This window comes from Leptosomus discolor, unplaced genomic scaffold (assembly GCF_034619465.1).
Source record: "Leptosomus discolor isolate bLepDis1 unplaced genomic scaffold, bLepDis1.hap2 HAP2_SCAFFOLD_256, whole genome shotgun sequence".
Taxonomy (NCBI): Eukaryota; Metazoa; Chordata; class Aves; order Leptosomiformes; family Leptosomidae; genus Leptosomus; species Leptosomus discolor.
This window is the reverse complement of record NW_028237933.1, coordinates 17,621-34,917: the sequence shown is the minus strand read 5'-3', so window position 1 is coordinate 34,917 and position 17,297 is coordinate 17,621. Positions and strand designations below refer to the sequence as shown.

Here is a 17,297-nt window from a genome sequence, read left to right as displayed (position 1 = left end):
TCCCACCACGTCCCAACGCCCCACCATCCCTCCAACTCCTCCACATCCCCACGTCCCACCACCCCTCTAATCCCTCCATGTCCCCATGTCCCACCATCCCTCCACATCCCCATGTCCCACCACATCCCCATGTCCCACCATCCCTCCACATCCCCATGTCCCACCACGTCCCCACGTCCCACCATCCCTCCATGTCCCACCACGTCCCCGAGTCCCACCATCCCTCCAACCCCTCCATGTCCCACCATCCCTCCAACCCCTCCATGTCCCACCATCCCCCCAACCCCTCCACGTCCCCGTCCCACCACGTCCCCACGTCCCACCATCCCTCCAACTCCTCCACGTCCCCACGTCCCACCATCCCTCCAACTCCTCCACGTCCCACCATCCCTCCAACCCCTCCATGTCCCACCATCCCCCCAACCCCTCCACGTCCCATGTCCCACCATCCCTCCAACTCCTCCACGTCCCCACGTCCCACCATCCCTCCAACTCCTCCACGTTCCCACCATCCCTCCAACCCCTCCATGTCCCACCATCCCCCCAACCCCTCCACGTCCCCATGTCCCACCACATCCCCATGTCCCACCATCCCTCCAACCCCTCCACGTCCCCCCATCCCCCCAACCCCTCCATGTCCCACCATCCCCCCAACCCCTCCACGTCCCCATGTCCCACCACGTCCCCACGTCCCACCATCCCTCCAACCCCTCCATGTCCCACCATCCCCCCAACCCCTCCACGTCCCCATGTCCCACCACGTCCCCACGTCCCACCATCCCTCCAACCCCTCCATGTCCCACCATCCCCCCAACCCCTCCACGTCCCCATGTCCCACCACGTCCCACGTCCCACCATCCCTCCAACCCCTCCACGTCCCCACGTCCCACCATCCCTCCAACCCCTCCACGTCCCACCACGTCCCCAGGTCCCACCACCGTCCCCCCGCCCCACCACGCCCCCCCCCCCCCCGCGGTCCCCACCATGGCGGCGACGGGGAAGAGGTAGGGGTGGTTGCAGCACTTCTTCAGGTCCATCATGATGTTGAGCAGCGACACCTGGTTCCCGCCGCCCCGCGAGTTCAACGCCTCGAAGTTGCGCGTCAGGATGTACTTGTAGTACTTCCTACGGGGAGCTCGGTGGGACCCAGGCGTCCGGGGGCCTCCCCTCACCCCCCCCCACCCCACCCCCAGGGGACCCGAGCACCCCAGGGGTCACCCAATTGTCTGAGAGGACCCAAACCCCCAGAAGAACCCAACGTTCAACCCCGTGGAGCTGAGCTCCAACGCAACGAGCTCCACCAACCCCAACTCCTGAAGACCCCAGAGTCCGGGGGCCTCCCCTCACCCCCCCCACCCCACCCCCAGGGGACCCGAGCACCCAGGGGGGGCACCCAATTGTCCAGGGGGGGACCCAAACCCCCAGAGGAACCCAACGTTCAACCCCGTGGAGCTGAGCTCCAACGCAACGAGCTCCACCAACCCCAACTCCTGAAGACCCCAGAGTCCGGGGGCCACCCCTCACCCCCCCACCCCACCCCCAGGGGACCCGAGCACCCCAGGGGTCACCCAATTGCCTGAGAGGACCCAAACCCCCAGAAGAACCCAACGTTCAACCCCGTGGAGCTGAGCTCCAACATAACGAGCTCCACCAACCCCAACTCCTGAAGACCCCAGAGTCCGGGGGCCTCCCCTCACCCCCCCACCCCACCCCCAGGGGACCCGAGTACCCAGGCGGGGCACCCAATTGTCTGAGAGGACCCAAACCCCCAGAAGAACCCAACGTTCAACCCCGTGGAGCTGATCTCCAACGCAACGAGCTCCACCAACCCCAACTCCTGAAGACCCCAGCGTCCAGGTGGCCCCAACTCCTGAGGACCCCAGCGTTCCCCCCCCCACGGACCCAGCGACCTGGGGTGGCTCCCCCCAACTTGTCCCCCACCCCAAATTCCCCGGGGAGGGGCCGTACTTCTGCATGGGGCTGAGCTCGACGCGGACGATGAGCTCGGTCTTGGCCGGCATGTTCTTGAAGACGTCGGCCTTGAGGCGCCGCAACATGTGGGGCCCCAGGAGGTCGTGGAGCTTCTTGATCTGGTCCTCCTTGGAGATGTCGGCAAATTCCTCCAGGAAACCCTCCAGGTTGCTGGGGAAAGGCGGGGGGGGGGGAGGGGGGGGGGGAACAGGAGGTGACACGGGGATGGGTGAGGTGGGGACACCGGGAGGAAGGTGTTTGTTGATGGCGGTGGTGTGGGGGAAGAGACGGGGGACGGTTGGGATGGGGGGGGTGGGGGAAGGGGGATGGATGAGGACATGGGAATGGCTGTGGGACCCATGTGGGGGTGGTGGGGACGTGGAGGGACACGGAGGTGGCCTTGGGATGGTGGGAACATGGAGGTGGCCTTGGGGATGGTGGGGACACGGAGGGACACAGAGGTGGCCGCGGGGATGGTGGGGACACGGAGGGACACGGGGGTGGCCGCAGGGATGGTGGGGACATGGAGGGACACGGGGGTGGCCGCAGGGATGGTGGGGACATGGAGGTGGCCTTGGGGATGGTGGGAACATGGAGGGACACAGAGGTGGCCGCGGGGATGGGGGGGACACGGAGGGACACAGAGGTGGCCGTGGGGATGGGGGGGACACGGAGGGACATGGAGGTGGCCGTGGGGATGGTGGGGACATGGAGGTGACCTTGGGGATGGTGGGGACACGGAGGGACACAGGGGTGACCATGGGGATGGTGGGGACATGGAGGTGGCCGTGGGGATGATGGGGACACGGAGGGACACGGGGGTGGCCACAGGGATGGTGGGGACATGGAGGTGGCCTTGGGGATGGTGGGGACACGGAGGGACACAGAGGTGGCCGCGGGGATGGTGGGGACACGGAGGGACACGGGGGTGACCATGGGGATGGTGGGGACATGGAGGGACACGGGGGTGGCCGCAGGGATGGTGGGGACATGGAGGTGGCCTTGGGGAGGGTGGGGACATGGAGGGACACAGAGGTGGCCGTGGGGATGGGGGGGGACATGGAGGGACACAGGGGTGGCCGCAGGGATGGTGGGGACACGGAGGTGGCCTTGGGGATGGTGGGAACATGGAGGGACACAGAGGTGGCCGTGGGGATGGGGGGGACATGGAGGGACACAGGGGTGGCCGCAGGGATGGTGGGGACATGGAGGTGGCCGTGGGGATGATGGGGACACGGAGGGACACGGGGGTGGCCGCAGGGATGGTGGGGACATGGAGGTGACCTTGGGGATGGTGGGGACACGGAGGGACACAGAGGTGGCCGCGGGGATGGTGGGGACGTGGAGGGACACGGGGGTGACCATGGGGATGGTGGGGACATGGAGGTGGCCTTGGGGATGGTTGGGACATGGAGGGACACGGAGGTGGCCGCGGGGATGGTGGGGACATGGAGGGACATGGAGATGGCTGTGGTGATGGTGGGGACACAGAGGTGGCCATGGGGATGGTGGGGACACGGAGGTGGCCACAGGGATGGTGGGGACATGGGGGTGGCCGTGGGGATGGCGGGGACATGGAGGGACACAGAGGTGGCCGTGGGGATGGGGGGGACATGGAGGGACACGGGGGTGGCCGTGGGGATGGGGGGGACATGGAGGGACATGGAGGTGGCCGTGGGGATGGTGGGGACATGGAGGTGACCTTGGGGATGGTGGGGACACGGAGGGACACAGAGGTGGCCGCGGGGATGGTGGGGACGTGGAGGGACACGGGGGTGACCATGGGGATGGTGGGGACATGGAGGTGGCCTTGGGGATGGTGGGGACATGGAGGGACACAGAGGTGGCCGCGGGGATGGGGGGGACACGGAGGGACACAGAGGTGGCCGTGGGGATGGGGGGGACACGGAGGGACATGGAGGTGGCCGTGGGGATGGTGGGGACATGGAGGTGGCCTTGGGGAGGGTGGGGACATGGAGGGACACAGAGGTGGCCGTGGGGATGGGGGGGACACGGAGGGACACGGGGGTGACCATGGGGATGGTGGGGACATGGAGGTGGCCTTGGGGATGGTGGGGACACGGAGGTGGCCTTGGGGATGGTGGGAACACGGAGGGACACAGAGGTGGCCGCGGGGATGGGGGGGACACGGAGGGACACAGAGGTGGCCGTGGGGATGGGGGGGACACGGAGGGACATGGAGGTGGCCGTGGGGATGGTGGGGACATGGAGGTGACCTTGGGGATGGTGGGGACACGGAGGGACACGGGGGGTGACCATGGGGATGGTGGGGACATGGAGGTGGCCGTGGGGATGATGGGGACACGGAGGGACACGGGGGTGGCCACAGGGATGGTGGGGACATGGAGGTGGCCTTGGGGATGGTTGGGACATGGAGGGACACAGAGGTGGCCGTGGGGATGGGGGGGGACACGGAGGGACACGGGGGTGACCATGGGGATGGTGGGGACATGGAGGTGGCCTTGGGGATGGTGGGGACACGGAGGGACACAGAGGTGGCCGCGGGGATGGGGGGGACACGGAGGGACACGGGGGTGACCATGGGGATGGTGGGGACATGGAGGGACACGGGGGTGGCCACAGGGATGGTGGGGACATGGAGGTGGCCTTGGGGATGGTTGGGACATGGAGGGACACAGAGGTGGCCGTGGGGATGGGGGGGACACGGAGGGACATGGAGGTGGCCATGGGGATGGTGGGGACACGGAGGTGGCCGTGGGGATGGTGGGGACATGGAGGGACACAGAGGTGGCCGTGGGGGTGGTGGGGACACGGAAGTGGCCATGGGGATGGTGGAGACATGGAAGTGGCCGCGGGGATGGTGGAGACATGGATGGACACGGAGGTGGCCGTGGGGATGGTTGGGACATGGAGGGACACAGAGGTGGCCGTAGGGGTGGTGGGGACACGGAGGGACACGGAGGTGGCCACAGGGATGGTGGAGACATGGAAGTGGCCATGGGAATGGTGGAGACATGGAGGGACACGGAGGTGGCCATGGGGATGGTTGGGACATGGAGGGACATGGGGGTGGCCGTGGGGACACGGAGGGACACGGGGGTGGCCGCGGGGATGGTGGGGACAGCGGGGGACGTACTTGAAGCGCTCGGGGTGGTGAGGAAGTTGAGGAGGTGGAAAAGCTCCTCCAGGTTGTTCTGCAGCGGGGTCCCCGTCAGCAGCAGCTTGTGCTCGATCTTGTACCCGTTCAGCACCCGAAAAAACTGGGGGGGGGGCGGGGGGGGGGGGGGGGGGGGCGTCACCCACGGACCCCTCGGCATCCAGGAGTGACACCCCCAGCCCCAAAGGCACCCCCAGCCCCCAGAATCTGGGAGAGAGACCCCCCCACCCCCACCCCGTGACCCCCAAAGCACCCACGGACCATGCGTTTAGAGCGACCCCCGCCCTTATCCCACCCACGGACCCCAAATCTGGGGGTGACACCCCCCCCCCTCCACCACCAGGGCACCCGTGGACCCCAGGGTCTGGGGGATGCACACACACCCCCTCCCCGCCCCCCCCAACAGCACCCTGAGGAGCCAGGCATCTGGGTGCCCCCTCCCCAGGGGACCCAGGTGTCTGGGTGCCCCCCACCCTGGGGACCCAGGAATCTGGGTGCCCTCTCCCCAGGGGACCCAGGTGTCTGGGTGCCCCCCACCCTGGGGACCCAAGTATCTGAGTGCCCCCCTTCCCAGGGGACCCAGGAATCTGAGTGCCCCCCACCCTGGAGACCCAGGAATATGGGTGCCCTCTCCCCAGGGGACCCAGACATTTGGGTGCCCCCCACAATGGGGACCCAGGAATTGGGGTGTCCCCTTCCCCAGGGGACCCAGGAATCTGGGTGCCCCCTCCCCAGGGGACCCAGGTGTCTCGGTGCCCCCCCACCCTGGGGACCCAGATGTCTGGGTGCCCCCCACCCTGGGGACCCAGGAATATGGGTGCCCTCTCCCCAGGGGACCCAGGCATTTGGGTGCCCCCCACAATGGGGACCCAGGAATTGGGGTGTCCCCTTCCCCAGGGGACCCAGGAATCTGGGTGCCCCCTCCCCAGGGGACCCAGGGAATGTGAGTGCCCCCCACCCAGGGGACCCAGGAATCTGGGTGCCCCCTCCCCAGGGGACCCAGGCATTTGGGCAACCCCTCCCCAGGGGACCCAGGTGTCTGGGTGCCCCCCACCCTGGGGACCCAAGTATCTGGGTGCCCCCATCCCCAGGGCACCCAGGCATTTGGGTGCCCCCCCACCCTGGGGACCTAAGTATCTGGGTGCCCCCCTTCCCAGGGGACCCAGGAATGTGAGTGCCCCCTCCCCAGGGGACCCAAGCATTTGGGTGCCCCCCACCCTGGCACCCCAGGCACCTGGGTGCCCCCCACCCTGGCACCCCAAGCACCCTCCCACCCTCCCCACTAAACCCAAGCATCCCGACTCCTCCCTCCCCCCACCCCCCCCCCCCCACCCCCACACCCCCCCTCTCCCTTTTCCCAGCGATCCCAGACATCTGGGCACCCGCCCTTCTCCCCCACCCGAGGGTCCGTGTGTCCGTCCCCTCCCCCTCCAGGGGGGACCCAGAGGTGGGGGGGTAGGGGGGGGGGGTGGGGGTGGGCACCTTGGACTGGTTGTTCTTGAGGCGGTGGGCCTCATCCACGACGAGGCAGGCCCAGCGGATGGAGCCCAGCGCCGCCTGGTCGATGGTGATCAGCTCGTAGGAGGTCAGCAGCACGTGGAACTTCACCTGCGCCTCCCGCTGCCCGCGGGCGTCAGCGACCAGGGGGCGGGGGACGCGCGGGGGAACCCCCCCTCGGCACCCCCGAGGGGACCCCGGCGGCGGGAGGATACCCCCGGCGCCAGGATCACCGTCGTCCGCCTTCGGCCCTCCCTGCACCCCCAGCTCCCGCCGCCCTGAACCCTTCCCCCGGCACCCCGAGCCCCTGCACCCCCATCCCCCAGCTCCCGTCACCCTGACACCCCCTGGGGGCACCCTGAGCCCCTGCACCCCCAGCTCCTATCACCCTGACACCCCCTGGGGGCACCCTGAGCCCCTGCACCCCCAGCTCCCGTCACCCTGACACCCCCTGCGGGCACCCTGACACCCCCTGGGGGCACCCTGAGCCCCTGCACCCCCAGCTCCCGGCACCCTGACACCCACTGAGGGCACCCTGACACCCCCTGGGGGCACCCTGACCCCCTGCACCCCCAGCTCCCGTCACCCCAACACCCCCTGGGGGCACCCTGACACCCCCTGGGGGCACCCTGACCCCCTGCGCCCCCAGCTCCCGTCACCCTGACACCCCCTGCGGGCACCCTGACACCCCCTGGGGGCACCCTGACCCCCTGCACCCCCAGCTCCCGTCACCCTGACACCCCCTGGGGGCACCCTGACCCCCTGCACCCCCAGCTCCTGCCACCCTGACACCCCCTGGGGGCACCCTGACCCCCTGCACCCCCAGCTCCTGCCACCCCAAAACTCCCAGGACCCCAACAGCCAGGGCACCCTGACCCCCTGCACCCCCAGCTCCCGCCACCCTGACACCCCCTGGGGGCACCCTGACCCTCTGCACCCCCAGACTCCCAGGACCCCAAAAACCAGGGCACCCTGAGCCCCTGCACCTCCATCTCCCACCACCCTGACACCCCCTGGGGGCACCTTGACCCCCTGCACCCCCAAACTCCCAGGACCTCAACAGCCAGGGCACCCTGACCCCCTGCACCCCCATCTCCTGCCACCCTGACACCCCCTGGAGACACCCTGACCCCCTGCACCCCCAGCTCCCGTCACCCTGACACCCCCTGGGGGCACCCTGACCCCCTGCACCCCCAGCTCCCATCACCCTGACACCCCCTGCGGGCACCCTGACACCCCCTGGGGGCACCCTGACCCCCTGCACCCCCAGCTCCCGTCACCCTGACACCTCCTGGGGGCACCCTGACCCCCTGCAGCCCCATCTCCTGCCACCCCAAAACTCCCAGGACCCCAACAGCCAGGGCACCCTGACCCTCTGCACCCCCAGACTCCCAGGACCCCAAAAACCAGGGCACCCTGATCCCCTGCACCTCCATCTCCTGCCACCCTGCCACCCCCTGGGGGCACCCTGACCCCCTGCACCCCCAGCTCCCGCCACCCTGACACCCCCCGGGGGCACCTTGACCCCCTGCACCCCCAAACTCCCAGGACCTCAACAGCCAGGGCACCCTGACCCCCTACACCCCCAGCTCCCGTCACCCTGACACCTCCTGGGGGCACCCTGACCCCCTGCACCCCCAGCTCCTGCCACCCTGACACCTCCTGGGGGCACCCTGACCCTCTGCACCCCCAAACTCCCAGGACCCCAAAAACCAGGGCACCCTGACCCCCTGCACCTCCATCTCCTGCCACCCTGACACCCCCTGGGGGCACCCTGACCCTCTGCACCCCCAAACTCCCAGGACCTCAACAGCCAGGGCACCCTGACCCCCTGCACCCCCAGCTCCTGACACCCTGACACCCCCTGGGGGCACCCTGACCCCCTGCAGCCCCATCTTCTGCCACCCCAAAACTCCCAGGACCCCAACAGCCAGGGCACCCTGACCCCCTGCACCTCCATCTCCCGCCACCCTGACACCCCCTGAGGGCACCCTGACCCCCTGCACCCCCAGCTCCCGCCACCCTGACACCCCCTGAGGGCACCCTGACCCCCTGCACCCCCAGCTCCCGCCACCCTGACACCCCCTGCGGGCACCCTGACCCTCTGCACCCCCAAACTCCCAGGACCTCAACAGCCAGGGCACCCTGACCCCCTGCACCCCCAGCTCCTGCCACCCTGACCCCTCCCCCGGCACCCTGAGCCCCTGCACCCCCAGCTCCTGTCACCCCGACACCCCCTGGGGGCACCCTGACCCCCTGCAGCCCCATCTCCTGCCACCCCAAAACTCCCAGGACCCCCAACAGCCAGGGCACCCTGACCCCCTGCACCCCCAGCTCTCATCACCCTGACACCCCCTGGGGGCACCCTGACCCCCTGCATCCCCATCTCCTGCCACCCCAAAACTCCCAGGACCCCACTGTCCCCCAGCACCCCAACCCCCTGGGGACTCAAGATGACCATGTCACCTCCTGCCACCCCAGAACCCCACTGTCCCCCAGCACCCCAACCCCCTGGGGACCCCAGTGACCGTGTCACCCCCTGCCACCCCAACCCACCTTGGGACCCCACTGTCCCCCAGCACCCCACTGTCCCCCAGCACCCCAACCCCCTGGGGACTCAAGATGACCATGTCACCCCCTGCCACCCCAGGACCCCACTGTCCCCCAGCACCCCAACCCCCTGGGGACCCTGGTAACCATGTCACTCCCTGCCACCCCAACCCCTTGAGGACCCCAGTGACCGTGTCACCCCCTGCCCCCCCAACCCACCTTGGGATCCCAGTGTCCCCCAGGACCCCACTGTCCCCCAGCACCCCAACCCCCTGGGGACCCCAGTGACCGTGTCACCCTCTGCCACCCCAACCCACCTTGGGACCCCACTGTCCCCCAGGACCCCACTGTCCCCCAGCACCCCAACCCCCTGGGGACCCTGGTAACCGTGTCACCCCCTGCCACCCCAACCCACCTTGGGACCCCACTGTCCCCCAGCACCCCAACCCCCTGGGGACTCAAGATGACCATGTCACCCCCTGCCACCCCAGGACCCCACTGTCCCCCAGGACCCCAACCCCCTGGGGACCCCGGTGACCGTGTCACCCTCTTCCACCCCAACCCACCTTGGGACCCCACTGTCCCCCAGGACCCCACTGTCCCCCAGCACCCCAACCCCCTGGGGACCCCGGTGACCGTGTCACCCTCTGCCACCCCAACCCCTTGGGGACCCCAGTGTCCCCCAGGACCCCACTGTCCCCCAGCACCCCAACCCCCTGGGGACCCCGGTGACCGTGTCACCCCCTGCCATCCCAACCCACCTTGGGACTCCACTGTCCCCCAGCACCCCAACCCCCTGAGGACCCAAATGGCCACCTCACCCCCTGCCACCCCAACCCCCTGGGGACCCCGGTGACCGTGTCACCCTCTTCCACCCCAACCCACCTTGGGACCCCACTGTCCCCCAGCACCCCAACCCCCTGGGGACTCAAGATGACCATGTCACCCCCTGCCACCCCAGGACCTTACTGTCCCCCAGCACCCCAACCCCCTGAGGACCCAAATGGCCACCTCACCCCCTGCCACCCCAACCCCCTGGGGACCCCAGTGACCGTGTCACCCCCTGCCACCCCAACCCACCTTGGGACCCCACTGTCCCCCAGGACCCCACTGTCCCCCAGCACCCCAACCCCGTGGGGACTCAAGATGACCATGTCACCCCCTGCCACCCCAGGACCCCACTGTCCCCCAGCACCCCAACCCCTTGGGGACCCCGGTGACCGTGTCACCCCCTGCCACCCCAACCCACCTTGGGACCCCACTGTCCCCCAGCACCCCAACCCCCTGGGGACCCTGGTAACTCTGTCACCCCCTGCCACCCCAACCCCTTGGGGACCCCGGTGACCGTGTCACCCCCCTGCCACCCCAACCCCTTGGGGACCCCAGTGTCCCCCAGAACCCCACTGTCCCCCAGCACCCCAACCCCCTGGGGACCCCGGTGACCGTGTCACCCTCTTCCACCCCAACCCACCTTGGGACCCCACTGTCCCCCAGGACCCCACTGTCCCCCAGCACCCCAACCCCCTGGGGACTCAAGATGACCATGTCACCCCCTGCCACCCCAGAACCCCACTGTCCCCCAGGACCCCAACCCCTTGGGGACCCCAGTGACCGTGTCACCCTCTTCCACCCCAACCCACCTTGGGACCCCACTGTCCCCCAGCACCCCAACACCCCCCCCCCCCCCGCCCCGGGGGACCCCCGGTGGCCCCCTCACCTTCATCTTGAAGGCCTTCTTGCCGCCCTTCATGGCGTTGTCATCGAAGGAGAACTCGTTCTCGCGGATGATGGCCCGGCTGTCCTTGTCCCCGGTGTAGGTGACAACGTAGAAGGCCGGGGCCCACATCTGGAACTCCCGCTCCCAGTTGATGATGGTGGAGAGCGGGGCGCTGACGAGGAACGGGCCCTTGGTGTGGCCCTGGGGGACAGCGCGTCACACGGGGACACGGGGACGGGGCCCTTTGGGGGGGACGTGGGGACAGTTGTGACACAGGGGGGGGGGGGGGGAATGGGGGAGGAGGGGGGAGGGGGGGGGCGGCGTGGGGATGGGAGTCCCCTTTTGGGGGGGGGGGGGGGGATGTGGGGATGGCGGGGTGTGTCGGGGGCTTTGAGGGGACGTGGGGACAGTGTGGGACAAGTGGGTGACACCGGGACCAGGTGGGTGACACCAGGGGCCAGGCGGGGTGACGCTGGGACCAGGGGGGTGACACCAGGACCAGGGGGGTGACACCAGGACCAGGAGGGTGACGCCGGGACCAGGAGGGTGACACCAGGACCAGGAGGGTGACACCGGGACCAGGGGGGTGACACCGGGACCAGGGGGGTGACGCCAGGACCAGGGGGGTGACGCCAGGACCAGGGGGGTGACACCAGGGGCCAGGCAGGTGACGCTGGGACCAGGGGTGACACCAGGGGCCAGGCAGGTGACGTCTAGACTGGCCAGGTGACACCACGGACAAGGTGGGTAACACTGGGAACCAGGTGGGTGACACCAAGACCGGGCAGGTGACCCCAGGGTCAAGTGGGTGACGCTGGGGGCCACATGAGTGACCCCAGGGCCAAGTAAGTGACCCCGGGGACCAGGCAGGTGACCCCAGGACCAAGTGGGTGACATGGGGGCCAGGTGAGTGACCCCAAAGACCAGGCAGGTGACACCAAGGTCAAGTGGGTGACCCAGGGGCCAAGTGGGTGACCCCAGGGCTCAGGTAGGTGACACTAGGGCCAAGTAGGTGACCCCAGGGCCAAGTGGGTGACCCCAGGAACTACATGGGTGACCCCAGGGCCCAAGGGGGTGACCCCAGGGCCAAGTGGGTGACCCCAGGAACTACATGGGTGACCCCAGGGCCCAAGGGGGTGACCCCAGGGCCAAGTGGGTGACCCCATGAACTACATGGGTGACCCCAGGGCCCAAGGAGGTGACCCCAGGGCCAAGTGGGTGACCCCAGGAACTACATGGGTGACCCTGGGGCCCAAGGAGGTGACCCCAGGGCCAAGTGGGTGACCCCAGGAACTACATGGGTGACCCCAGGGCCCAAGGAGGTGACCCCAGGGCCAAGTGGGTGACCCCAGGGCCCAAGGGGGTGACCCCAGGGCCAAGTGGGTGACCCCAGGAACTACATGGGTGACCACTGGGGCCCAAGGAGGTGACCCCAGGGCCAAGTGGGTGACCCCAGGAACTACATGGGTGACCCCAGGGCCCAAGGGGGTGACCCCAGGGCCAAGTGGGTGACCCCAGGAACTACATGGGTGACCCCAGGGCCCAAGGGGGTGACCCCAGGGCCAAGTGGGTGACCCCAAGGCCCAGGCAGGTGACCCCAGGGCCAAGTGGGTGACCCCATGAAGTAAATGGGTGACCCCAGGGGCCCAAGGGGGTGACCCCAGGGCCAAGTGGGTGACCCCAGGAACTACATGGGTGACCCCAGGGCCCAAGGGGGTGACCCCAGGGCCAAGTGGGTGACCCCAGGGCCCAGGCAGGTGACCCCAGGGCCAAGTGGGTGACCCCATGAAGTAAATGGGTGATCACTGGGGCCCAAGGAGGTGACCCCAGGGCCAAGTGGGTGACCCCATGAAGTACATGGGTGACCCCAGGGCCAAGTGGGTGACCCCAGGGCCCAAGGAGGTGACCCCAGGGCCAAGTGGGTGACCCCAAAGACCAGGCAGGCGACCCCTAGGGCCAAGTGGGTGACACGGGGCGGGGGGCCGAGCGGCGACGCCGGGGCGCAGGCGAGAGCGACCTCACCTCCTTGTAGAGGGAGTAGAGGAAGACGATGGTCTGGATGGTCTTGCCCAGCCCCATCTCGTCGGCCAGGATGGTGTCGGTGCTCTGGGCCCAGGAGAAGCGCAGCCAGTTGAGCCCCTCCAGCTGGTAGAGGTGCAGGGTGCCGCCCGTCGCCGTGATGAACCGCGGCTGCGTCTCGTACTTCACCGTCGGCTGCCGGGGCACCCAAGGGCGTCAGCGGGTGGGGGACCCAAGGGGTCTGGGTGGTTAGACCCCACCCAAGCACCCCAGGGGGTCATCGATGTCATGGAGGACCCAGGGGACCCAGGGGTCTAGGGGGTCAGAGCCCACCCAGGCACCCCAGGGGGGCGTCGATGTCATGGAGAACCCAGGGGACAAGGGGTCTGGGTGGTCAGACCCCACCCAAGCACCCCAAAGGGTCATCGATGCCATGGGGGTCCCAGGGGACAAGGGGTCTGGGCAGTCAGACCCCCCCATCGCACCCCAGGGTGGCATCGATGCCATGGGGGTCCCAGGGGACAAGGGGTCTGGGTGGTTAGACCCCACCCAAGCACCCCAGGGTGGCATCGATGCCATGGAGGACCCAGGGGACCCAGGGGTCTAGGGGGTCAGAGCCCACCCAGGCACCCCAGGGGGTCATCGATGTCATGGAGGACCCAGGGGACCCAGGGGTCTAGGGGGTCAGAGCCCACCCAGGCACCCCAGGGGGTCATCGATGTCATGGAGGACCCAGGGGACCCAAGGGACCATGGAGGGGGACCCAGGGGTTCAGGAAGGGACCCAAGGGACCAGGGAAGGGAGTGAGGGGTCCGGGGAGGGCACCCAAGGGACCACAGGGGGGACCCAGAGGTCTGGGGGACCCAAGGGACCATAGGGGGGCACCCAGGGGTCTGCAGGACCCAAGGGACCACAGAGGGGACCCAAGGGTCTGTTGGGGAGGACCCAAGGGACCACAGAGGGGACCCAGCAGTCCGGGGGACCCAAGGGACCATGGGGGGGACCCAAGGGACCATGGAGGGGACCCAGGGGTCTGGGGGATCCAAGGGACCACTGAGAGGACCCAAGGGACCACTGAGGGAACCCAAGGGTCTGTTGGAGGGCACCCAAGGGACCACAGAGGGGACCCAGGGGTCTGGGGGACCCAAGGGACCATGGGGGGGACCCAAGGGACCATCGAGGGGACCCAGGGGTCTGGGGGACCCAAGGGTCTGTTGGAGGGCACCCAAGGGACCACAGAGGAGACCCAGGGGTCCAGGGGACCCAAGGGACCATGGGGGGGACCCAAGGGACCATGGAGGGGACCCAAGGGACCACAGAGAAGACCCAGGGGTCCAGGGGATCCAAGGGACCATGGGGGGGACCCAAGGGACCATGAAGGGGACCCAGGGGTCTGGGGGACCCAAGGGTCTGTTGGAGGGCACCCAAGGGGACCACAGAGGAGACCCAGGGGTCCAGGGGACCCAAGGGACCATGGGGGGGACCCAAGGGACCATGGAGGGGACCCAAGGGACCACAGAGAAGACCCAGGGGTCCAGGGGATCCAAGGGACCATGGGGGGGACCCAAGGGACCATGAAGGGGACCCAGGGGTCTGGGGGACCCAAGGGTCTGTTGGAGGGCACCCAAGGGACCACAGAGGGGACCCAGGGGTCTGGGGGACCCAAGGGTCTGTTGGAGAGCACCCAAGGGACCACAGAGGAGACCCAGGGGTCCAGGGGACCCAAGGGACCACGGGGGGGACCCAAGGGACCATCGAGGGGACCCAAGGGTCTGTTGGAGAGCACCCAAGGGACCACAGAGGAGACCCAGGGGTCCGGGGGATCCAAGGGACCATGGGGGGGACCCAAGGGACCATGGAGGGGACCCAGGGGTCTGGGGGACCCAAGGGTCTGTTGGAAGGCACCCAAGGGACCACAGAGGGGACCCAGGGGTCCAGGGGACCCAAGGGACCACGGGGGGGACCCAAGGGACCATCGAGGGGACCCAAGGGTCTGTTGGAGAGCACCCAAGGGACCACTGAGAGGACCCAAAGGACCACAGAGGAGACCCAGGGGTCCGGGGGACCCAAGGGTCTGTTGGAGGGCACCCAAGGGACCACAGAGGAGACCCAGGGGTCCAGCGGACCCAAGGGACCACGGGGGGGACCCAAGGGACCACGGGGGGGACCCAAGGGACCATCGAGGGGACCCAAGGGACCATCGAGGGGACCCAAGGGTCTGTTGGAGAGCACCCAAGGGACCACTGAGAGGACCCAAAGGACCACAGAGGAGACCCAGGGGTCCGGGGGACCCAAGGGTCTGTTGGAGGGCACCCAAGGGACCACAGAGGAGACCCAGGGGTCCGGGGGACCCAAGGGACCACGGGGGGGACCCAAGGGACCACGGGGGGGACCCAAGGGACCATGGAGGGGATCCAAGGGTCTGTTGGAGGGCACCCAAGGGACCACTGAGAGGACCCAAGGGACCACAGAGGAGACCCAGGGGTCCGGGGGACCCAAAGACCCAACAGGAGGGGTCTTTGGGGGGGGGGACACACACACGACACGACCCCCCAGGGGTGCAGGGGCCACCCCAGCTCCTCGGGGGACCTCCCGGGCACTCACGTCGTTGGTGGGGGAGTCGGGGGGTCCCTCCCCCGGCGTCTCCTTCTTCTTCTTCTTGTAGCGCCGGGGCTGGGCCGGGTCCTCCCCATGAACACCTCCCTGGGGACACGGCGGGGGACACGACATCAGGGGGACGTGGGGACACCAGCGGGGGGGGGGGGGGGGACGGGGACGGGGGGGGGTGCGCAGGGACATGGCGGGGGACACATGAGATACGGGGGGATGGGGACAAGGGGGGGGCCAGAGGGACACGGAGAGGGGACAAGGGACACCGGGGGACATAAGGACACGGGGACAGCACAGGGACGCGTGGCAGCACGAGGACGTTGGGGGACACAGGAGCACATGTCCCCATGTGTCCCCCTGCCATGTCCCCAAGCCCCAGCCTCACCAGTGCTTCCAGTAGGCATGTCCCCGTGTCCCCCCAGTGTCCCCCTGCCCCTCACCGGTGCTTCCAGTAGGCATGTCCCCATGTCCCCCAGTGTCCCGCTGTCCCTCACCGGTGCTTCCAGTAGGCATGTCCCCATGTCCCCCCAGTGTCCCCCTGTCCCTCCCCGGTGCTTCCAGTAGGCATGTCCCCGTGTCCCCCCAGTGTCCCCCTGTCCCTCACCGGTGCTTCCAGTAGGCATGTCCCCATGTCCCCCCCTGCCCCCTAGTGTCCCCATGTCCCTCCCCAGTGCTTCCAGTAGGCATGTCCCCGTGTCCCCCCAGTGTCCCCCTGCCCCTTCCTGGTGCTTCCAGTAGGCATGTCCCCCCAGTGTCCTCCTGTCCCTCACCAGTGCTTCCAGTAAGCATATCCCCGTGTCCCCCCAGTGTCCCCCTGTCCCTCCCCAGTGCTTCCAGTAGGCATGTCCCCGTGTCCCCCCAGTGTCCCCCTGTCCCTCCCCAGTGCTTCCAGTAGGCATGTCCCCGTGTCCCCCCAGTGTCCCCCTGCCCCTTCCCAGTGCTTCCAGTAGGCATGTCCCCGTGTCCCCCCAGTGTCCCCCTGTCCCTCACCGGTGCTTCCAGTAGGCATGTCCCCGTGTCCCCCCAGTGTCCCCCTGCCCCTCACCAGTGCTTCCAGTAGGCATATCCCTACGTCCCCCCAGTGTCCCCCTGTCCCTCACCGGTGCTTCCAGTAGGCATGTCCCCGTGTCCCCCCAGTGTCCCCCTGTCCCTCACCGGTGCTTCCAGTAGGCATGTCCCCGTGTCCCCCCAGTGTCCCCCTGCCCCTCACCGGTGCTTCCAGTAGGCATGTCCCCGTGTCCCCCCAGTGTCCCCCTGCCCCTCACCGGTGCTTCCAGTAGGCATGTCCCCGTCCCCCCCCAGTGTCTCCCTGTCCCTCACCAGTGCTTCCAGTAGGCATGTCCCCATGTCCCCCCAGTGTCCCCCTGTCCCTCACCAGTGCTTCCAGTAGGCATGTCCCCATGTCCCTCACCAGTGCTTCCAGTAGGCATGTCCCCCTGTCCCCCCAGTGTCCCCCTGTCCCTCACCGGTGCTTCCAGTAGGCATGTCCCCGTGTCCCCCCAGTGTCTCCCTGTCCCTCACCGGTGCTTCCAGTAGGCATGTCCCCGTGTCCCCCCAGTGTCTCCCTGTCCCTCACCGGTGCTTCCAGTAGGCATGTCCCCATGTCCCCCAGTGTCCCCCTGTCCCTCACCGGTGCTTCCAGTAGGCATGTCCCCATGTCCCCCCAGTGTCCCCCTGCCCCTCACCAGTGCTTCAGTAGGCATGTCCCCCTGTCCCTCACCGGTGCTTCCAGTAGGCATGACCCCGTGTCCTCCCAGTGTCCCCATGTCCCTCCCCAGTGCTTCCAGTAGGCAT

At 68.6% G+C, this 17,297-nt stretch overlaps 1 protein-coding gene across 1 annotated transcript in view; it reads right to left on the bottom strand.

Annotated features, from left to right (window-relative positions):
- Nucleotides 1-983: 983 nt before the first annotated feature.
- The window catches only part of LOC147412367 (ATP-dependent chromatin remodeler CHD3-like), a gene marked incomplete at both ends in the record, with an annotated part of 32,174 nt that continues 15,860 nt past the window's right edge, over nt 984-17,297 (bottom strand). The window contains 9 exon segments of the mRNA XM_086481441.1: nt 984-1,125; nt 1,969-2,142; nt 5,090-5,103; nt 5,106-5,213; nt 6,593-6,730; nt 10,875-11,075; nt 12,897-13,088; nt 15,498-15,586; nt 15,589-15,596. Coding sequence (XP_086337567.1) covers nt 984-1,125; nt 1,969-2,142; nt 5,090-5,103; nt 5,106-5,213; nt 6,593-6,730; nt 10,875-11,075; nt 12,897-13,088; nt 15,498-15,586; nt 15,589-15,596 — 1,066 coding nt within the window.